The sequence below is a fragment of the Zingiber officinale genome, chromosome 1A, assembly GCF_018446385.1.
Source record: "Zingiber officinale cultivar Zhangliang chromosome 1A, Zo_v1.1, whole genome shotgun sequence".
Taxonomy (NCBI): domain Eukaryota; kingdom Viridiplantae; phylum Streptophyta; class Magnoliopsida; order Zingiberales; family Zingiberaceae; genus Zingiber; species Zingiber officinale.
This window is the reverse complement of record NC_055987.1, coordinates 53,977,983-54,000,357: the sequence shown is the minus strand read 5'-3', so window position 1 is coordinate 54,000,357 and position 22,375 is coordinate 53,977,983. Positions and strand designations below refer to the sequence as shown.

The 22,375-nt window shown below is 38.4% G+C and overlaps 1 protein-coding gene across 1 annotated transcript; it reads left to right on the top strand.

The window, feature by feature from the left end:
- Positions 1-303: 303 nt before the first annotated feature.
- LOC121997978 (uncharacterized protein ycf23-like) lies at positions 304-3,835 on the top strand. The gene is made up of 6 exons (XM_042552686.1): positions 304-387; positions 467-526; positions 618-707; positions 785-892; positions 968-1,096; positions 3,629-3,835. The coding sequence occupies exons 1-6, from the start codon at positions 304-306 to the stop codon at positions 3,833-3,835; spliced, it is 678 nt and encodes a 225-aa protein (XP_042408620.1).
- Positions 3,836-22,375: the final 18,540 nt, after the last annotated feature.

Sequence of the window (22,375 nt, the reverse complement as noted above, 5' to 3'; positions counted from 1 at the left end):
TACCACATTCGTATGATTCTCTTCTATTTTAATACACATGTTCGAACTCCTAAATTCCAAAATGTCAAAGCATTCAGGAGGAAGATCTTTTAATATCATCGGTACCACAAACATCAAAACTATGGAAGCTGATTATACCAATAATCTTCCTATTATTTGGTTTGTCAGTGATCTTAATATTTGGTAATATTTGGTCTTTGATGCTCACGACAGAGTTCCAACGCTGCATGATTACCTTGTTCAAGCAGATTGCTCGCTGCCTCAGTAGCTCGCATTTTCAGAGTTCCACAGCTCTTCTTTCTTATGATGATCTTGTTCTTGCAGATTTGTGTTTCCTCTGTGGACCCTTTGGCATTTCCTTCTGCAGTGGAAGCAGGTGCCCAAATGGTTAGGATGCGATGAACTTGACTGGTTTCGATCGGATTGTCTGTCATACCAAACATTAAAATCCTTGTGCTAAATGCAGGTGGAAATTGGAAATTATGATTCTTTCTACGAGATGGGAATTCAGTTTTCCCCTGAACAGGTATATGAATCATGATCGTACTTTTCCTTGCAGTTCCTCGAGTATTTTCAGCTATTTCTATCTCGTCACTATTCTGTGGTGCCATTGTCAGATTCTAAAGCTCACTAGAGAAACTAGAAGGATTCTTCCATCCATTACACTGTCTGTAACCGTGCCACACATGCTTAGTCTCCCTGATCAGGTAGCTCATTTATTTCCTCGTAAACTGAGATTTGTCACTAACACAATCTCTCGTTGTTTTTTGTTCAATTTAAAAAGGTGAAGCTAGCAGAGTTGCTGGAACAGGAAGGTGCTGATATAATCCAAACTGAAGGAGGGAAATACTCAAGTCCATCAAAACCTGGTGTCCTTGGTTTGATCGAGAAGGTAACAACAGTACGAATAAGAAATCTTAGCACACTTGTGATGAAAAATGTGATATTTTTCCTCTTTAAAATGTAGGCCACACCAACGCTAGCAGCTGCATACTCCATTTCCCGAGCAGTTCAGATTCCAGTTATGTGCTCATCTGGATTAAGCGCTGTCACTGCACCTATGGCTTTAACAGCAGGAGCAGCTGGTGTGGTATGCGTTCTTTTGCTTTCTAATCTAATCATTATCTGCTACTAGTGAAAGAAATATAGACTCTTTCAGATTCTCTTGTGTTCTTGATTATCTGCTACTACTTCATTGTCAGAAGTAGTTGAACACTAACACTTGGACGTCAACATTTTTGAGTTGGCTGGACTTAAAGAAGCAATTCCATGCGATGGACACCAACAACAGCGGTTAGTCAATGATGAGGTTTTGTAAAACTTGTGTGTTTGAAAAATTATTGTCATGAAGTTAAGGATAACTTGTATGATACAAATTTAATTTGTGGATCAATATGTATACATTTTGTTTGTATAATATAAAGTTTTATTTATTTGTTAAATAGTCTTATTATAAAAATGATTGTGGTTGTGGATATTCAATTATATGTAAATTTTGAGTATTTTTTTATAATTTTTGCTATTTAATTAAGAAAAACACTATTTTTTATAAATTTAAAAAGACAACGTTTTTAAGTAATAAAAGACAACGCTTAAAAAACAATGTCTTTAAGACCAACCACAACGCTTTTAAAGCGTTGTCTTTGATATGTGCATTTTTACAACAGCATCTATAACAACGCTTTTTAAGAACGAAAAGACAACGCTTAAAAAGCGTTGTCTTTGTGACCAACCACAACGCTTTTAAAGCGTTGTCTTTGATATGACTTTCTACAACACCATCTACAACATCACTTTTTAAGTACATACGACAACGCCAAAAAAGCGTTGTTGTTTAGCTTTTTTCTTGTAGTGTATCTTACAACATACTTCAAATTCAAGGAGAACACGATCCAGAACTACTCCTACCGCAGGTGAGAAGCAACTTACAATGGTTTCTTGGACTCACAACCGAAGAAAGGCAGCTAGGGCTTCGGGAAAACTCGAGCTCTCAACCTCTGCTTCGTGCTTACCGTTTCTCCTCAACGAGAGGATTACAACCATGTAAAGAACCCACGAAACTAACCCCTCGCCGGCCACTGGAGACGAACCCTAGGTTCGGCTGCATTTTCGCGATCCGCAGTGCCGTCGGAGAAGAGGAGAGGAAATTAGGTCACGGGAATAAACTAAGCTCTCCCTTAATAACTCCCATATCCTGTTACCAACTACTTCTTAAATAAAAGTTGCTCCTTCCTTAATCAACAAAGCCCACTTGGGCACTTGTGCGGCGCGGTCCGAGGTTCATCCAAAGGAGGACATGGTCGCCTCATCATCCAATTACTTTATTCGTAAAATACAGAACTCATCATATAAATATAAACTAAAATCTCTCTAAGGTATTTCTACATGAATATTTTTAATTAATATTAGATACATAAGTAAACAACAAACAAAACCTACAAGGTTGGTATAAAATATCTGCTAAATATCATTGATAGCAACAAGAGACTGTACGGATATAAAAATGAATGTCTCAAAGTTTTTGAGTGGAAGTATCAAACAGAGGAAAAATAAGAGTGGAGTCAAGATAAAAATAAACCTTATCCAAAAATAGTTCATGCACTAAGTTCAAAGAACTAAAGAATCAAAGTAAAAAGTACCCGCCTTATGTGGAGATCGAGCTAACCGTCTTCAATCAATGTCCTGCAAATAACATGATATACAATTTAGCTAATTTCATAAACAACACTAACTAAGCCGAAACCCAATTTAATTAGGGAAAAACCCTAATCCAACGAATCTCAATTCACCTAAAACTATCAAAATTCCCAACTACCTTTCAAGAGCCAATACTAAGAGCAAAAGCCATATTGGGTTCACACCTCAACCTACTAGATTAGACCACAAGTTCATTGCTAACTCAAAAACAAGGATGCCATAGAACAAACCTCCAATCGCAATCGCGCTATCCCATAGCTATCTGAAGAAACAACTCATCAACGGAATACATCACGCAACACCCACAATTATTCGATGAACGAAAACAACAATCAAATGAACCCATCACTTCCAAATAGACATGTGTGCCTTCATTCAAGGTTCAAATCACCAATAGTTGGATCAAAACTTTCGAGGAAAAATTGGAAAGGGAAAAACATCTTCTGAACTAACCGAGACCACCTAGACCTCTATCCTGAATCCAAACCATCGAGTAGAAACCATCCGATCACCAAATTCACTCACAAACACCCAAATCAGCAGCATACATGTTTCGCATAACATGAGGCAAGCAGCATCGAATTCAATCAAAAGCCATGAAGCCCAAATCCGTTCGTGAAAACCAGAAGGCATCTCAAGAGGAAGCAGGACATCACGAATAACTCAAATTAAGATTCGTCCAGTGAACACACATCTTAGACGAGCAATCAACCTCACCTAAATTCCTAACCCATACCTCATGGATCTCGTATAAACATAAGGGAGAATACTTGCCGGATCCGTTGGGACATAGCACGGAGGGAAGAGGCTGAAGGCTGTGGCTCGTCGGCTTGGTGAGGTGAATCACGAGGAAGGGAAGCGACGCAATGAAGGACAGGCTGACAACTGGGGCTTGTCGCAACCGGCAATGGTGTGGCGTCTCTGGTACTAGCGTGAGGAGAGGCCGGCAGTGTCCGAGGTGGCTCAGGGAAGATGCAGCGATGAAGGAAAAGAGGGATGGGAGAGGGCACCAACGAGATGGACTTCAAATGCTCTCTGGTGGATCTCGTTGCTGGCGGCAGTGGAGGTGGGGGAGGGCGACGCGAGGAAGAAGAGAAGGGGTGAGATCGACATGGGAAGAGGAGAGGCGCGCGCGTGAGGATGCTAGGGCACGACAATTTAGGTTTTTATAATATAAACTTAGGTTTAGATAAATTAAAACCTATGTTTATTCCTCAATCAATTGTCATAGTTGGGTATTCCAAACGGATCTTTTCCAAAACCTATAATTTTATCCCCTCAAAATACGTCATACGAGTTCCGATTAAATTCCAAAAAATTCCTAAAAATTCCATTAATATTATTTGTCAAATAACCTTATTATTTAAATATTATTTGGGTACCTTATTTCACATTCTCCCCCACAAATAAAAATTTGGTCCCCAAATTTCCTACTCAACTTAGGAGTCCCATCCAAGGATAACAACCAAATAACAAACCCATATACTAATCCATCATTGTGTCATGATCAAATCCTTATCCGGAAAGGATGCTTCTGTGGGTTATGGACTCATCTTGCTTCCACAGCGCCATTCTGATATTCTACCTTCACTTGTTGACACACAGAGAATCAGACTTCAAAGTTCACAATATCATCCTCTACATTTTCCCTTTCCATAATTGTTATATATGCCGGGACCCTTAGACCTATGAAAGAGTAAATCGGTCTCCTACCGATCAAGCTAATAAGAGTAAATCAATCCTCTACTAACCAAACCAACGCGAGTAAATTGATACTCTATACATCGGGTCCATAAAAATATCTAGGGTACAGTATACCTAAATAGCAATATCAAGGACTCCTCATGTCCGTACAACAAACATACCCAAAAATAAGATCACTAGCATAAAGTCTGTAATCTAATCTTCAACTAAAATCACCAACTCCATAAATATCATGGCATTATACTCTATAAGTTACTATCAACATCAAAGACTAAATAATAGACCATCAAGTCTAATATCCACTAACAGATCATCAAAAGACAACATATCAGCATTTTCGATCTAACCAATGACTGACCACAAATCATACATGGTATAAACAACTAACAACCTATAGCATGGAGATGTCTTGCCGCTGCCTGATCCTAGAACTCGAAAGTCACATCGAGGAACCAAATTACAAAGGGAAAATAAAACAACCGAAATACCAAAAATAGGCATCATAAAACTTTGCTCTAATACCACTAAATTGGTATCAGATTAACTCAAAAATTGTAAATCGAAACGAGATCGAAATCCCAAAAACACAAAACCCACCATTTGACTCGAACCATGCTCTGATACCATAAAATTGGTATCAGATTAACTCAAAAATATAGAATATGGAAAAACAAGAAACATCGTAAACCCGCTCTGATACCATAAAATTGTCACGCCCCAGAGAAGTCCCCACCAAAAGAAAATCCGGTAGCATCTCCCCTATACAGGTGACAATCTAAATCATTACTACATACAAAATATACATCAGCCACACTTGGCTGGAACATATATATAAAATAGAAACAACATAACCACACAATTTAATATACTCAGCCTACCCGGCTGGACAACAATGAAAGAAACACACAACCACGCAGTATAACAATAGCCCACACGATTGGATAAAAAATGCAGCGGAAAATCGAAGAGAAAACCCACAATCCACAACTAAAATTTACTAGGCAATTAGGCTTATACAACCACAAGAACACGAAAGAAAAACACTACGAATCAAACTCCAAACACAGACCAATGCATACAATACCAAAATTGCTGTATAGCAAAAATACAAATAAAGCGGAAATAACACCGATATAACGCAGGACCCAGGACTGGCGACTGGCATCTCTCCAAGCATCCATGAATCATCTACTGCTACCTGGCGAAAGAAAACCCATTTTGTGGGGCGGTGAGTATTGGAACTCAGCGGATATAGGAAAAGATAGTGCATGAACATAACATATAAATAGAGAATGAGCCAACAATATACAGTCTCATAAACGGCATAGCAGATACTAAAATAAAATCGTAGATATATGCTCATACATGAAACTATACCTTAAGCTAGTAATAGTAGGTCTGAAGTAGAGCTAATCTGCTACGGGATCGCTCATAACTACAGAGGTAATGTGGAAGGTATATAAACATTTCCAATAAATAAACCAAGGTCTAACCACCTACAACGAAAGTATATCTCAACATAAGGCGACCTATCAGCATAAGTGAACAACAGCAAGAAGCAACGATAGCATAAATATACCACAACAACATAAGTAAGCAATATCAGCATATGTAAACAGTACAGCAGCCAAAGCAAGTATAATAACAACATATGCACGAAAGGTCACCCCGCCCACCTCTCTGCACCACGACCCATGTATGGTCGAGAGGCCGGATCGATGATAACTCTACCACCCAAAGGCCGCCACTCCTCTCGAGTGATCGGATGGATAGGTGCTAAGTAGCTATCTAGCCACCAAGCAAAGGGGTTCCCTGCTGCTCATAACTCCAGCTACCACTACCCATGAGTGGCCGAGTGCGGCACGACAGGACAAGCGACATCTCCTCCATCTACCACTACTCATGAGTGGACGAGTGTGCGGCGCGACCCGACTGCTCACTCCCCCCACAAGGGAGAAGTGGTCGCCTACATGCATGCAATGACATGATGCGTACAATGCAACGGTCATCATATAAACATAAGCTAAAATCAGGTATAAGGTATGCTACATGAAGCCAGCATGCTAAATATGATACATAAGTAAACAACAAACAAAACCTACAAGGTTGGTATAAAATATCTGCTAAATATCATTGATAGCAAAAAGAGAATGTATGGATATAAAAATGAATGTCTCAAAGGTTTTGAGTGGAAGTATCAAACACAGGAAAATTAAGAGTGGAGTTAAGATAAAAATAATCCTTATCCAAAAATAGTTCATGCACTAAGTTCAAAGAACTAAAGAATCAAAGTAAGAAGTACCCGCCTTATGTGGAGATCGAGCTAACCGTCTTCAATCAATGTCCTGCAAATCACGTGATGTACAATTTAGCTAATTTCATAAACAACACTAACTAAACCGAAACCCAACTTAATTAGGGAAAAACCCTAATCCAACGAATCTCAATTCACCTAAATCTATCAAAATTCCCAACTACCTTTCAAGAGCCAATACTAAGAGCAAAAACCATATTGGGTTCACACCTCAACCTACTAGATTAGACCACAAGTTCATTACTAACTCAAAAACAAGGATGCCACAGAACAAACCTCCAATCGCAATCGCGCTATCCCATAGCCATCTGAAGAAACAACTCATCAACGGAACACATCCCACAACACCCACAATTATTCGATGAACGAAAACAACAATCAAATAAACCCATCACTTCCAAACAAACATGTGTGTCTTCATTCAAGGTTCAAATCACCAATAGTCAGATCAAAACTTTCAAGGAAAAATTGGAAATAGCAAAACATCATCTCAACTAACCGAGACCACCCTGACCTCTATCCCGAATCCAAACCATCGAGCAGAAACCATCCGAACACCAAATTCACTCACAAACACCCAAATCGGCAGCATACCTATTTCGCATAACATGAGCCAAGCAGCATCGAATTCAATCAAAAGCCCCAAAGCCCAAATCCGTTCGTGAAAACTAGAAGGCATCTCAAGAGGAAGCAGGACATCACACGAAGAACTCAAATCAAGATCCGTCCAGTGAACACACATCTTAGACGAGCAATCAACCTCACCTAAATTCCCAACCCATACCTCATGGATCTCGTATAAACATAAGGGAGAATACTTGCCGGATCCGTTGGGGCACAACACGGAGGGAAGAGGCTGAAGGCTGTGGCTCGTCGACTTGGTGAGGTGAATCATGAGGAAGGGAAGCGGCGCAATGAAGGAGAGGCTGGCAACTAGGGCTTGTCGCAACCGGCAATGGTGTGGCGTCTCTGGTGCTTGTGTGAGGAGAGGCCGGCGGTGTCCGAGGTGGCTCGGGGAAGATGCGGCGGTCAAGGAGAAGAGGGATGGGAGAGGGCACCAACGAGATGGCCTTCAACTGCTCTCTGGTGGATCTCGTTGCCGGCGGCAGTGGAGGTGGGGGAGGGCGACGCGAGGAAGAAGAGAAGGGGTGAGATCGACATAGGAAGAGGAGAGGCGCGCGCATGAGGATGCTAGGGCATGACAATTTAGGTTTTTATAATATAAACTTAGGTTTAGATAAATTAAAACCTAAGTTTATTCCTCAATCCATTATCATAGTTGGGTATTCTAAATCGACCTTTTCCAAAACCTATAATTTTATCCACTCAAAATACGTCATACGAGCTCCGATTAAATTCCAAAAAATTCCTAAAAATTCCATTAAAATTATTTGTCAAATAACCTTATTATTTAAATAATATTTGGGTACCGTATTTCAAAAGAAATTTACAGGTCTTACATTGGTCGTGTGGCGTGACTGGCCGTGTCACCTTGGCCAAGAGGAAGAGGTGCAAGGCCGTGTGAATCCATACGACCGTGTCACCTTGGCCGAGAGGGAGAGAGGCACGGCTGTGTGAATCCACACAACCGTGTCTCCTTGGCCAAGAGGGAGAGGTGCTCAGCCGTGTGAATCCACACGGTCGTGTCACCTTGGCCGAGAGGGAGAGATGCACGGTCGTGTGAATCCACACGACCGTGTCTCCTTGGTTAAGAGGGAGAGGTGCTCGGCCGTGTGAATCCACATGGTCGTGTCATGGGCCATGTGGGGGGTCACACCCTGCTCTACAAGAAGGGGTTGTTCACCCCTTTGTACTCGTCATTAGGTTACAGTTCTCTTCCATTGCTTGAAGAGGCGTCGTCCCCTTTGGGGAGACCCTAGATCTTTCCTCTTTGCCACTAACATTATTGCCAAACTAATAATAGCTAGTTCAAACATAATTTAGCATCAATTTCTAACATATTCCAAACTAATAATAACAAGTTCCCAATTCCTTCCATTGTTCCGTCACACACCCACAAAACATTGCCCCTATTGCCTCCACCTACTCGAGCTTTCCTTTACCTTTATCTACAGTATAAGGAAATGCAAATCTAAAAGTAAATTCTTAGTAAGTTAGTATATACTAAAAACAAGCTTTTATAAACAAGAATAATATTTTCAAATGTGCTTGGGAAAAACTTAAAACTCGCGTTGACAATAATTCACGCTAAAACACATAATAGAAATGTGTACAAGGAATAGAACTCTTAAATAGATTTATCATGATAAGTTAATTAAGAATTATCAATGAGGATATGAAATGGAAACATAGTCTTCTAAACTTAGAGTTCATCCATCTAAACTTCATAACTCAAAGTCTAAAGCATATTTGGATTTAGGGTAGTCCAACACATGTGCTGAAAGGAGACACTGATAAGTTGGACAAGATTTCACTTGTTTATGGGTTATCCTAGAAAAATGAAAGGAGGTTTATAGTCCTTAAAAATCAGAAGCTCATTGTAAGCATCAATGCCCGATTTTTAGAAGAGGACTATGTAATGAACCACAAGTCCATAAGTAAATTTGTTCTTAAGGAAATAATAAAGGACACATCTAATCTAATACCAACTGTATAAGATGAAATATTACAAGAAACTGCAACACGTATCACAAATGATACACAATTGTATAAAGTGCCTCATCGTAGTGGGAGGGTTGTTAGGCAACCTAAAAGATTCATGTTTTGGAGAGTCTTTGGACTAGATCCCTGGTGAACATGAACCTGATCCCCGGACATATGAGGAAGCACTCCAAGATAAAGATGCAGCATCTTGTAAAAGAGCAATGAATACAAAAATTAAATCTATGTATTCTAATAAAGTCTGGGAGCTTGTAGAACCACCAAATGGTGTAAAAGCCATTGAGTTTAAATAGGTCTACAATAGAAAAAGAAGGACAGATAGGAAGGTGGAAACTTTCAAAGAAAGGCTTGTTGAAAAAGGTAAGGAAACCTTTTCACCGGTAGCCATGTTTAAGTCTATCTAAACTCTTTGTCTTTTGTTACTCATATGGATTATGAGATTTGACAAGTGGATGTCAAGACAGCTTTCCTTAATGGAAGTGTTGAAGAAAGCATCCATATAAAGCACCCAGAGGGGTTCATTGCAAAGGGCAAAGAGCATCTAATATGTAAGCTCAATCGGTCTATTTATGGACTGAAGCAAAGCTTCAAGGTCTTGGAACATCCGGTATTAATCCAGTCTTATGGATTTATTCAATGTACAGATAAATCTTGTGTATACAAGAAGTGTGATGGAAACATGGTGGTATTTCTTGTATTATACGTAGATGACATTTTTGATAGTTGGAAACAATATCAAAGTGTTGTCGGAAGTAAGGGTATAGTTGTCCAAGCAATTCAATATGAAGGACTTAGGAGAATGCTCATATATTCTTGGGATTAAAGTAATAAGGGATCGCAAGAAAAGGATGTTGTGCTTGTCCCAAGCTTCATATATCGATACAATCCTTGCTCGTTTTAGCATGCAAGACTCCAAGAAAGGTTTTCTACTTTTTAGGCATGGAGTAGCTTTATCTAAAGAGATGTCTCCGAAGACATCAAAGGAGATAGAGAATATAATGGCAGTTCCTTATGTTTCGACTGTCGGAAGCCTAATGTATGCTATGTTATGTACGAGACCGGATATCTGTTTTGCCATGGGCATAGTTAGCAGTTATCAAAGTAACCGAGGACAAGGACACTGGACTGCCGTAAAGCATATATTAAAGTACCTTAGAGGGACTAGAGATTATATGCTAGTTTACAAGGAAGAAAATTTGCTTCCTATGGGATACACGGATTTTGACTTCCAATCAGATAGGTACAATAGTAAGTCGACTTCGGGGTTTTGTATTTATTTTAGGAGGTAAAGGCATGATAATGGAGGATTGATAAGCATAGATGCTTTCTGGACTCCACCATGGAAGCTGAGTATTGATGTGCGTAGATTATATACTCTTTTATGCATGTTTTTACGCACATTTACATACTTTGAGCATGCTTGATCTATGCACTTTTATATTTCCAGCTTTCCTTTTAGCATATTTACTCTTTTGGTTCGGAGATCTGCTTTTTGTACATTTTCTGTACACAGGAGTCGAAATTGGTGAAGATTATGCATCCTCGAGCAATCTTGGAAGGAATTGAAGGGAGAGAGCATTAGGCCGTGTACCACACATGGCCGTGTGGTTTTAACAGGACGGGAAGAGGACATGGCCATGTGAATCTCACACGGCCGTGTCTTGATTTGAAGAAATTAGAGCAGATGCCTTACATGGCCGTGTAGATCTACACGGCCGTGTGAGGTTTCCAGAGGCCAAGCAGGTGGTGGCCGTGTGCACCACAAGGCCGTGTGAGGTTTTTAGAGGCCAAGCAGGTGGTGGCCGTGTGCACCACACGGCCGTGTAGCATTTCCAGAGAGCAGAAGGGTCCTGGCCGTGTGAGTCACACGGCCGTGCAGCTTTGGTAGAGAAGGAACTGGACATGGCCGTGTGAATCTCACACGACCGTGTCATGGGGCCGTGTGGTGCCCGATTTCCTCCTCTATTTAAACCCTCCTTCATGAATTAAAAGGGGATCTCTCCCCCTTTGGGAGAAGGCAAGATTTGGTGGTTTCCTCCCATTCTTGGGAGGATTTTTGGGCAATTCGAGGGGAGTTCTTGACGATTTCGACTCCGGAGCGAGGATTGAATCCGAAGACGAGGCTTCTTCGTATATAAGTTTTCTCTTTCCCCGTTTTCTTGGTTTCTTGGATTGGAGATTTAAGAAATGCTTGTAATCTTTATTTCTTTGGGTATTCTTCCTCGATTCATGGAGTAGATCTTGTATTCTAGGATTAAGGGAGTATTTGTATGATGGATTGATGTAATCTCTTATGGATTTGCCATTTTCTTGTTTCAATGACATTGTCTTGCTTGTATCAATTAGGTCTTGAATGATTAATGGTGATTTGTGCTTAATTCTCATTCTTGATTGATTATTTGGATTTCTTGTGCACTTTGTAAAGATAAACTCTCACTCGATCATCCGAGGGATCCACGTGACAGGTGCAAGCCCGTGTATGGACGTTTGAGAGATAATCTTGAAGAGGAAATAAGAATATTCAAGAGAGTAGGATGGATCTTATGATTAGTTTCTTGTATCTTGATAGATTAATAAGTTGTGGGCTTCTATGTTAATATCCGAGGAAGGCATAGTAATAGGTGCGCTTCTGTGTAAGGACAACGTAGGTTCACGTCTAATTGATCATATTTAGATACATTTCTCAGTCCTTAGTGGGTTATCTATTGCAAGAGAGAACCGGCAACTTTCTACAAGTGTTTGGCAATTGAGGGATAAGAATTGGTGAACCATTTACATTCAAGAAATCTTACAAAGAAACCGAAACTCCTAGAATCTCCCTTTATCATAACCCAAAACACTAAACTCTTGTTTGTTGATCTTTAATATTAGATTTGTTTACCTTCACTTTGCATTTGAAACAATTGGATAGTTGTTTAGCTAATTCGCATTGAGACATTTCTAGTGCTTATTCCAGTCCCTGTGGATACGATAATCTTTTATATTACTTGCGACATTTCCGTACACTTGTGGAGCGTAACAAGTTTTTGGCGCCGTTGCCGGGGACTGCGCTATAACATTAGGAATTATCAATTGAGTTAGACTAAACATAACATTTGTTTTCCTTTCATATTGCATAGTTGTAACTAATCATTAGATTTCTGTTTTTACTTTCTTGTATAACTTTTACTTCTTGTTAATTCTTTTTGTACAAATTCAATTCTGCATTTTTGATTCTTTTATTTTTTTCTTTTTCTGTTGAATTGTCATTTGCTATCTTGTTCTTGTGTATGCGAAGATCTAACTTTGCAGGGGAATTCTTTCCTTTTGACCCTGAGATTGACAGAACTTTCCATAAAAGAAGAATTCTGCAAAGGCAAATAGAAGAACAAGAATATCTAAACATGGTGTGCAAGTCACTAGGAGATTATGGAGCTCCGAAGTCTGCAAAACAAATGGGAGCAATTGTTTACCCTAACATACAAGCAAGAAATTTTATACTCAAACCATCTTTTGTTTCCATGGTTCAGAAAACTCAGTTTGGAGGATTGGAGATTGAGAACCCTTATTCCCATTTGATGGAGTTTTATAGATATTGTTATACTTTGAAATATGAAGAAGTTTCATCTGATATTGTTCAGCTGCTTGCTTTTCCTTTTAGTCTGAAGGATGCTGCAAAAAGATGGTATAATTCTCTAAAGTCTCAAAGTATCAAAACATGGGATGAGTTAGAGCAAAAATTCCTTGACCAATATTTCCCTCCAAGGAAAACTACTTATTTGAGAAGTCAAATTTTAAATTTTAAGCAATTGGATGGAGAAAAATTATACCAAGCCTGGGAAAGATATTCTTCTCTTCTGCAGTTATGTCCACATCATGGAATTGAGAAATGGTTAATTATGCATTTGTTCTATGTTGGGCTTTCTTTCTCAAATAAGAATCAACTGGATTTAGCATCTGGAGGATCATTTTTGAAAAAAAGTCTAGAAGAAACTTTTGAGATAGTTGGCAGAATTACGCAAAATTCCAATGATTGGGCAGAGCAAGATAGCTCATTCTTAACAATGGATATCATTAGAGAAAAGGATGATGTTGAAAAAGGGCTTATCTTGAATCAAAACGATTTCCAAACATTATTTCCTTGGTGTTGTGAATCATTATCAAAAATGTTTGGTGAAAAAGCATTTTCAACAGAAAAGGGGGTATGTCTTGGTGATCATAAGGAGGATGATCTGTCTTTAGATAATGAAGAGTTTTTAGAAGAAAGCTTGGCTAAGGAGGAGACTATGTTGATAGAACAAGAGCCAGTTTTACCAGAAATAGTACCACCTCAACTTGAACTTAAACCATTACCACCAAATCTTAAGTATGAATTTCTTGGGCCGAATTCTACTTATCCAGTTATAATTAATGCTCAGTTAAATGAGTTTGAAACAAAGAGACTGTTGGATGAGTTAAGGTTGCATAGAAAGGCCATTGGATATACAATTGATGATATAAAAGGGATTAGTCCATCTCTCTGTATGCATAGAATTTTACTTGAAGAGGGGTACAAGAACTCAATTGAGCATCAAAGGAGACTAAATCCAAATTTAAAAGAGGTAGTAAAGAAGGAAGTGATTAAACTTCTTGATGCAGGGATTATTTACCCAATTTCGGATAGTGAATGGGTGAGTCCAGTCCACGTGGTTCCAAAGAAAGGAGGAATGACTGTTATCAAGAATGAAGAAGATAAGCTAATTTCAACACGAACAGTGACGGGGTGGCGAATGTGCATTGATTATCGGAAGTTGAATAAAGAAACAAGGAAGGATCATTTCCCTTTACCATTTATTGATGAAATGCTTGAAAGATTAGCTAAACATTCCTACTTTTGTTACTTGGACGGATATTCTGGATTTTTTCAAATTCCAATTCATCCTCAAGACCAGGAGAAGACTACTTTTACTTGTCCTTATGGTACCTTTGCTTATCGTCGGATGCCATTTGGGCTTTGTAATGCTCCAGCCACTTTTCAGAGATGCATGATGGCAATTTTTTCAGATTTAATAGAAAAAATTATGGAGGTTTTCATGGATGACTTCTCAGTTTATGGAAATGACTTTGATTCTTGTTTGTCAAATCTTTCTACTGTTCTAAAAAGGTGTGAAGATACAAACCTAGTGTTGAACTGGGAAAAATGTCACTTTATGGTTAAGGAAGGAATAGTTTTGGGGCATAAAATTTCAGAGCATGGTATTGAGGTAGATCAAGCAAAAGTGGAAGTAATAGACAAATTACCCCCACCCATCAATGTAAAAGGAGTTAGGAGTTTTTTAGGACATGCTGGTTTCTATAGACGTTTTATTAAGGACTTTTCAAAGATTTCCAAGCCATTAACTAATCTGTTGATTAAAGATGTTGAGTTTTGTTTTGATAGCGAATGTATTGAAGCCTTCAATAAAATCAAGAGTGCTCTTACAACAGCTCCAGTCATTCAAGCACCTGATTGGGATCTTCCTTTTGAAATAATGTGTGATGCTAGTGATTTTGCTGTAGGAGCAGTTTTGGGTCAACGAAGAAATATGATTTTACATGCGATCCATTATGCAAGTAAAACACTTGATGCAGCCCAAGTAAACTATTCTACTACAGAAAAAGAATTATTGGCAGTGGTATTTGCTATTGATAAATTTAGATCCTATCTAGTAGGATCAAGAGTAATAGTATATACTGATCATGCAGCTATTCGGTATCTACTTGGAAAGAAAGATGCTAAACCTAGGTTAATCAGGTGGATTTTACTTTTGCAAGAGTTCAACCTTGAGATTAGGGATAAGAAAGGAGCTGAAAATGTAGTAGCGGATCATTTGTCTAGAATATCTCAAAAGTCAGAAAATGAGGTGGATTTTGATTTACCTATTGATGACATATTCCCGGATGAACACTTATTAGCTTTATCAAGTGTGAAAACTCCTTGGTACGCAGATTTTGTGAATTTCCTTGCTAGTGGAGTGTTACCTCCGGATTTTTCTCATCAACAAAGGAAAAAGTTTTTTTCAGAAGTTAAGAATTATGTTTGGGATGAACCTCTCCTATATAAGAAGTGCAATGATGTGATTTATCGAAGATGTATACCTGAAGAAGAAGTTAGAGATATCTTGTTTCATTGCCATTCTTAGTCCTATGGAGGACATTTGGGTAGTTCAAAAACGATTACGAAAATTCTTCAAGCAGGATTTTATTGGCCAACCTTATTCAGCGATGCTAAGTTGTTTGTTCAGTCTTGTGATCAATGTCAGAGAACTGGGAATATAACTAAAAGAAATGAAACGATGTTGAATTACATTCTTGAGGTTGAGTTATTTGATGTTTGGGGAATTGATTTCATGGGACCTTTCCCTCTTTCATATGGGAATAGGTATATTCTTGTGGCGGTGGATTATGTGTCCAAATGGGTAGAGGCTGTGGCATCTCCTACGTGCGATGCGAAAACAATTATCAAATTATTTAGGAGTATTATCTTTCCAAGATTTGGGGTGCCAAAGGCAGTCATTAGTGATGGAGGATCACATTTTATAGAGAAACAGTTTGAAAACTTACTTAGAAGATATGGAGTGAAGCATAAAGTAGCAACACCTTATCATCCTCAAACTAATGGGCAAGCTGAGATATCTAACCGGGAAATTAAGTCCATATTGGAAAAGACTGTATCCACTTCAAGAAAGGATTGGGCATTGAAATTAGATGATGCTTTATGGGCATATCGAACTGCTTATAAAACTCCTATTGGGATGACCCCATTTCGATTAGTTTATGGTAAGCCTTGCCATCTTCCAGTTGAACTAGAACATAAGGCTTATTGGGCAATTGCAAATTTGAATATGGATTTAAAGGAAGCAGGGGAGAAAAGGAAGCATCAGTTGAACGAACTTGATGAATTAAGGATGGATGCATATGAGCATGCTAAATCTTACAAAGAAAGGACGAAGAAATGGCACGATCAGCACATTCTTCATAAAGACTTTAATGTAGGAGATTTGGTTTTGTTGTTCAATTCAAAATTAAAACTTTTTCCTGGGAAGCTTAAGTCAAGGTGGACGGGTCCATATGAGGTAAAGAAGGTTTATCCTTTTGGAGATGTAGATATTTGGAACAAAGATTTTGGGATAATTAAGGTAAATGGTCAACGTTTGAAAAAATATAATCATGGTACGAAAATAGAAGAGGTACAAAGGTTGTATTTTTCTGAACCTCGGCCTCCAGATTGAATTCTTTTAGATAGTATAAATTCATTTTGTTGGTTTTTACTTGTTTTTGATTTTGTTTTCAGGTTAGGTGCAAAACAGAGCCCGGCCGTGTGCTATACACGGCCAGGCAAAGGTTGCAGAGAAGGGAAGTGCTTGGGCCGTGTCATCCAGACACGGTCATGTAAAAAATCCCGAGGAGAAAAAGGTCTAGGCCATGTCTCAAACACGGCCGTGTAAAGAATCCCGAGGAGAAAGATGGAGAGGCTGTGTCCCAGACACGGCCCGTGTCTGGAATCCAGAGAAGAAAGAGAAGGGGGCCGTGTCACAGACACGGCCGTGCGATGAGAAATGAATATGGTCGTGTGATATCACATGGCCTGATCCACATCTTTTTAGGGAATTAGGGCACGGGGTGTGGGCGGCACACGGTCATGTACCGCCGCTCGTTCCTCTTTCCTATTATCCCATTTCTAAAGGTTTAAACTACTTCTTCTAATTTTTCTTTCTCATTCTTCTTAGGGAGATTTGATTTTCTTCCATGGAAAACGTGATTGAGGAGATTTCGGCCATAAGAAAAGGGAAGGAGAAGGTGGTTGCAAGAAAGGAGAGGAATGTTTGCTTTAAAGGTATTTCTAATGACTTTGGTATTGTTTTCTCTAGTGATGAGCAACGGTATAGATATTCTTCTTTATGTAAACGACCTCTTTTAGGCACTAGGTTTCTTGATGTTGAAACTTTAGAAACTTTGGGGTTTAAGGATGATTTAGTTTGGTTATTTGAAAGGATAGGATGGAGTGGTTTAGTGAACATAAAATATCCTACTTATCCTAGAATTGTTTTTGAATTTTTAAGTTCAATAGAGGTTGATAATGTTCAAGGTGGGGGGAAGGTTAAATTTTGTTTGTTTAATGAAAGTCAGGAATGGACGTTGGGAGATTTTAATACTTGTTATGAATTTCCAAAGAATGATGTGTGTGTGATTTTGCCCCAATTTGAGAATTCACATTTTTGGCCACAAATTTATGAACAACCGCTATTTGATCCTCATAATTCTAGAGTTTTCCAAATTATCAATCCTATTTTTAAATATGCTTACTTATTCATGAAAAACACTATATTTGGAAGGGAGGACAAAGAGGGATCAGTAAGACTTATAGATTTGTATTGTTTGTGGGCAATGGTCGAAAATGTTCAAATTAATTCTGGTTATTTCTTTCATAAACATTTGGCAAAATTAGGGAAATCGAATTCTACCACACCTATTATTTTGGGGGGATTACTTACTCAATTGGCCTTAGTTTTAGGATGTGATTTGAGTGAATTAGAGGTGGTGGAGAGTTCTTGTACATTGGATTTGAATTCATGTTTAGCAATGAAAATGATTAAGCATGAAGAGCATGGATTTAGTTTATTCATTAAAAATGGTTTCCCTTTAAAATTGCCCAATCATGATTTTACTACAATTCATAATAAAGAGAATTGGTGTTTAAAGTTAGCTAGGCAACAATCTAGAGCTTTGTCATCTTTTACTCCAAGGAATGTTTCTAAGGGTAACCAAGAGATTCATAGTTCTATGTTTCAAGAACTTAATTCTGCTTTAAAGAATATTCATAGTGATTTAGATTCAACTAATGAATTTCTTGAGAATAAGAAGCTTATGGAGGAGGAACTATTTAAAAAGCTACAAGATTGTTTTAAGAGTGAAAGAGAATTGTGTGATAAGATTTCTAAAATGATGAATGCTTATAAGGCTAAAATGGAATTTCATGAAGATCTTAGAGGTTTTATGAGATTTGTGCAGGATGATATTGATAAATTGTTTGAGTATCATAATTTTTTCAGAAACGAAGTTAAATGGTTTGTTAAAGATTTTGCATTCTTCTTCCCTGATTTTCCTGATTTTCCACCTCCTCCACCATATTGATTTCATCGGGACGATGAAAAGTTTAAGTCTGGGGGGTGTCATGTACTGTTTAGTTTGGTTTTCAGTTTTTAGTTTTTGTTAGTTTTTCATGTTGGTTCTTATTTTCATTGCTTGTTGCTTTATTTTGCTTGTTTTTGAAATAATCATGGCAATTTTGAGAACATCAAATCTTCACTTATATGCTTTCTTGGATTCAAGTGAAATGTTAGCTCGATTATTGTCTTGATTCATGATGTTCGAATGATGCTAGTAGTAAACTTTGTGTAGTTCTTTTTTCTATCTTGGGAAGCATTAATAAGCTAAGAATCTTATGGTGATGAGTTTTAGTTTTGGTTCAACCTTAAGGATTTTATCTTCACTACACTTGTGCTTGATGCTTGAATAGTTGATGTCATTGAAATAGTCATGATTCATCTTGTTTGCTTAGTACTTGGTTTCCATGGTGATTTCTCAACTTTCATTTTGGTTACTGGATGAGGCTCAAATCATTAAAGCTCATTTGGAAAAATAAAAATATCCCAACATGTGTGCTAAAAGTACATTTGTGAATAAGTTTTGCACAATGCAAACACTTATAAAATATATATATATATATATAAAAAATAAGGGATATAAAAAACAGTTGTCATGAGTGGAATCTAGCAAGTCACCCCTTTGAGACCGAGTTAGGTTACTGGGGAAATGACTGCTTAGCTTCCCTTGAGATTGAGCACACCTTTGAGACCTTGGGTTAGTTGAGAATTATGAACCAAGTGAATGGTGAGTAAGTGCCTATCACTGGTTACTTGTCTTTCACTGGAAACACTAGGAATTCAAATTTGATGACGACTTGACTAGGACATGGATTGAAACTTGAAGGGTGTTGAGTTACTTTTACACTGTGCACAAGATTCTTATGCTTGAACCATACTTTACTTGTTTCCATGATCACGCTTGTTAATGAAACTTTTTGATAGAGTTAGGAAAGTGCACTAGGTTTTATGAATGTGTTGTCGAACATATGAATTTAGACTGTAGCATTTTACTTGAGGACAAGCAAAGGTTTAAGTCTGGGGGTGTGATGTGCGTAGATTATATACTCTTTTATGCATGTTTTTACGCACATTTACATACTTTGAGCATGCTTGATCTATGCACTTTTATATTTCCAGCTTTCCTTTTAGCATATTTACTCTTTTGGTTCGGAGATCTGCTTTTTGTGCATTTTCTGTACACAGGAGTCGAAATTGGTGAAGATTATTCGTCCTCGGGCAAGCTTGGAAGGAATTGAAGGGAGAAAGCATCAGGCCGTGTACCACACATGGCCGTGTGGTTTTAACAGGAAGGGAAGAGGACATGGCCGTGTGAATCTCACACGGCCGTGTCTTGATTTGAAGAAATTAGAGCAGATGCCTTACATGGCCGTGTAGATCTACACGGCCGTGTGAGGTTTCCAGAGGCCAAGCAGGTGGTGGTCGTGTGCACCACACGGCCGTGTGAGGTTTCCAGAGGCCAAGCAGGTGGTGGCCGTGTGCACCACACGACCGTGTAGCATTTCCAGAGAGTAGAAGGGTCCTGGCCGTGTGAGTCACACGGCCGTGCAGCTTTGGCAGAGAAGGAACTGGACATGACCGTGTGAATCTCACACGGCCGTGTCATGGGGCCGTGTGGCGCCCGATTTCCTCCTCTATTTAAACCCTCCTTCATGAATTGAAAGGGGATCTCTCCCCCTTTGGGAGAAGGCAAGATTTGGTGGTTTCCTCCCATTCTTGGGAGGATTTCTGGGCGATTCGAGGGGAGTTCTTGATGATTTCGACTCCGGAGCGAGGATTGGATCCGAAGATGAGGCTTCTTCGTAGATAAGTTTTCTCTTTCCCCCTTTTCTTGGTTTCTTGGATTGAGGATTTAAGAAATGCTTGTAATCTTTATTTCTTCGGGTATTCTTCCTCGATTCATGGAGTAGATCTTGTATTCTAGGATTAAGGGAGTATTTGTATGATGGATTGATGTAATCTCTTATGGATTTGCCATTTTCTTGTTTCAATGACATTGTCTTGCTTGTATCAATTAGATCTTGAATGATTAATGGTGATTTGTGCTTAATTCTCATTCTTGATTGATTGTTTGGATTTCTTGTGGACTTTGTAAAGATAAACTCTCACTCGATCATCCGAGGGATCCACATGACAGGTGCAAGCCCGTGTAAGGACGTTTGAGAGATAATCTTGAAGAGGAAATAGGAATATTCAAGAGAGTAGGATGGATCTTGTGATTAGTTTCTTGTATCTTGATAGATTAATAAGTTGTGGGCTTCTATGTTGATATCCGAGGAAGACATAGTAATAGGTGCGCTTCTGTGTAAGGACAACGTAGGTTCACGTCTAATTGATCATATTTAGATACATTTCTCAGTCCTTAGCCGGTTATCTATTGCAAGAGAGAACCGGCAACTTTCTACAAGTGTTTGGCAATTGAGGGATAAGAATTGGTGAACCATTTACATTCAAGAAATCTGACAAAGAAACCGAAACTCCTAGGATCTCCCTTTATCATAACCCAAAACACTAAACTCTTGTTTGTTGATCTTTAATATTAGATTTGTTTACCTTCACTTTGCATTTGAAATAATTGGATAGTTGTTTAGCTAATTCGCATTGAGACATTTCTAGTGCTTATTCCAGTCCCTGTGGATACGATAATCTTTTATATTACTTGCGACAATTCCGTACACTTGCGGAGCGTAACAAGTATACGCCAGCCTATGCGGCAGCCATAGAAGTTATATGGCTCAAGAACTTCATGATGGACTTAGATGTGATTCCTGGTTTGCCCAAAATTTATTATAGTGTATTGTGATAATAAGTGGTGCAATAGAAAACTCGAAGGAACCACAAGCCCATAAAGCAAGTAAACACATAGAGCGCAAATACCACCCAATATGAGACATCGTATAACGAGGAGAAGTTGTTGACGCCTAGATTGCATCAGATGATAACCTAGGAGATCCATTCATTAAGGTTCTTAAGGCAAGAGCTTTTGATGGGCATATTGAAGGGTTGAGAATCAGATGTATGACAGGAAATATGGCAGCATAGTCTTTTAGTATAAGTGGGAGATTGTTAGAGTGTATACTAAAAGCCTAGTTTTTTGTATAAACATTTATTTAGAAATAAGAATCACATTGGTCAAATGTCTACATTTATATGCTAAGTGTAGTTGTTCAATTAATTTATATTATTGATAACATAGTATGTGGTGTCACACACAGAAGATCATGTTATCGATTCCTTATAAATTATAAATAGTAGCTCATGACTAAGATGGAAAGGAACAAACCATTGGAATAGTCATAGTAGTAATTTGGTATTAGTTTATCTTAATTATAACATTACACTAGCACACTTTGAATGTATTGAGCATGACCATTTAAGGTAAGTTCTTTTTATACTGACTACATAAAAGAACAAGTACCTTTGTTATTATGGAAGTGTGTGCTCTTAATCCTAATATAATAACAAGCACATATATCTAGTATTTATTTCTTTGACTTATCAATGGGTGAGATTTAATTCGATGAATCAAGAGGCTCGATAAGTTGGGAAATGATATTATTTATAGTGTATGTTATTGATTATAGAAGGAAACTGTGTCATAGTAATTTAGGTTGATAATGTCTCCAAGAAGAGCTCATAAGGATTGTCATGTTAAACCCTGCAGGTGGACTTAGCCCGACATGACGATAAGGTTGAGTGGTACTACTTTTGGAGCTACATATTAATTAAGTGAATTGTCAGTAACTCATTTAATTAGTGAACATTCTATATCTTAAACACAGGGAGACTAACACACTCATAATAAGAAGTAGCCAAAAATGTAATTTGGATTTGGTGCGGTAGTTCAATGATAATTCTTTAGTGGTATGAATTA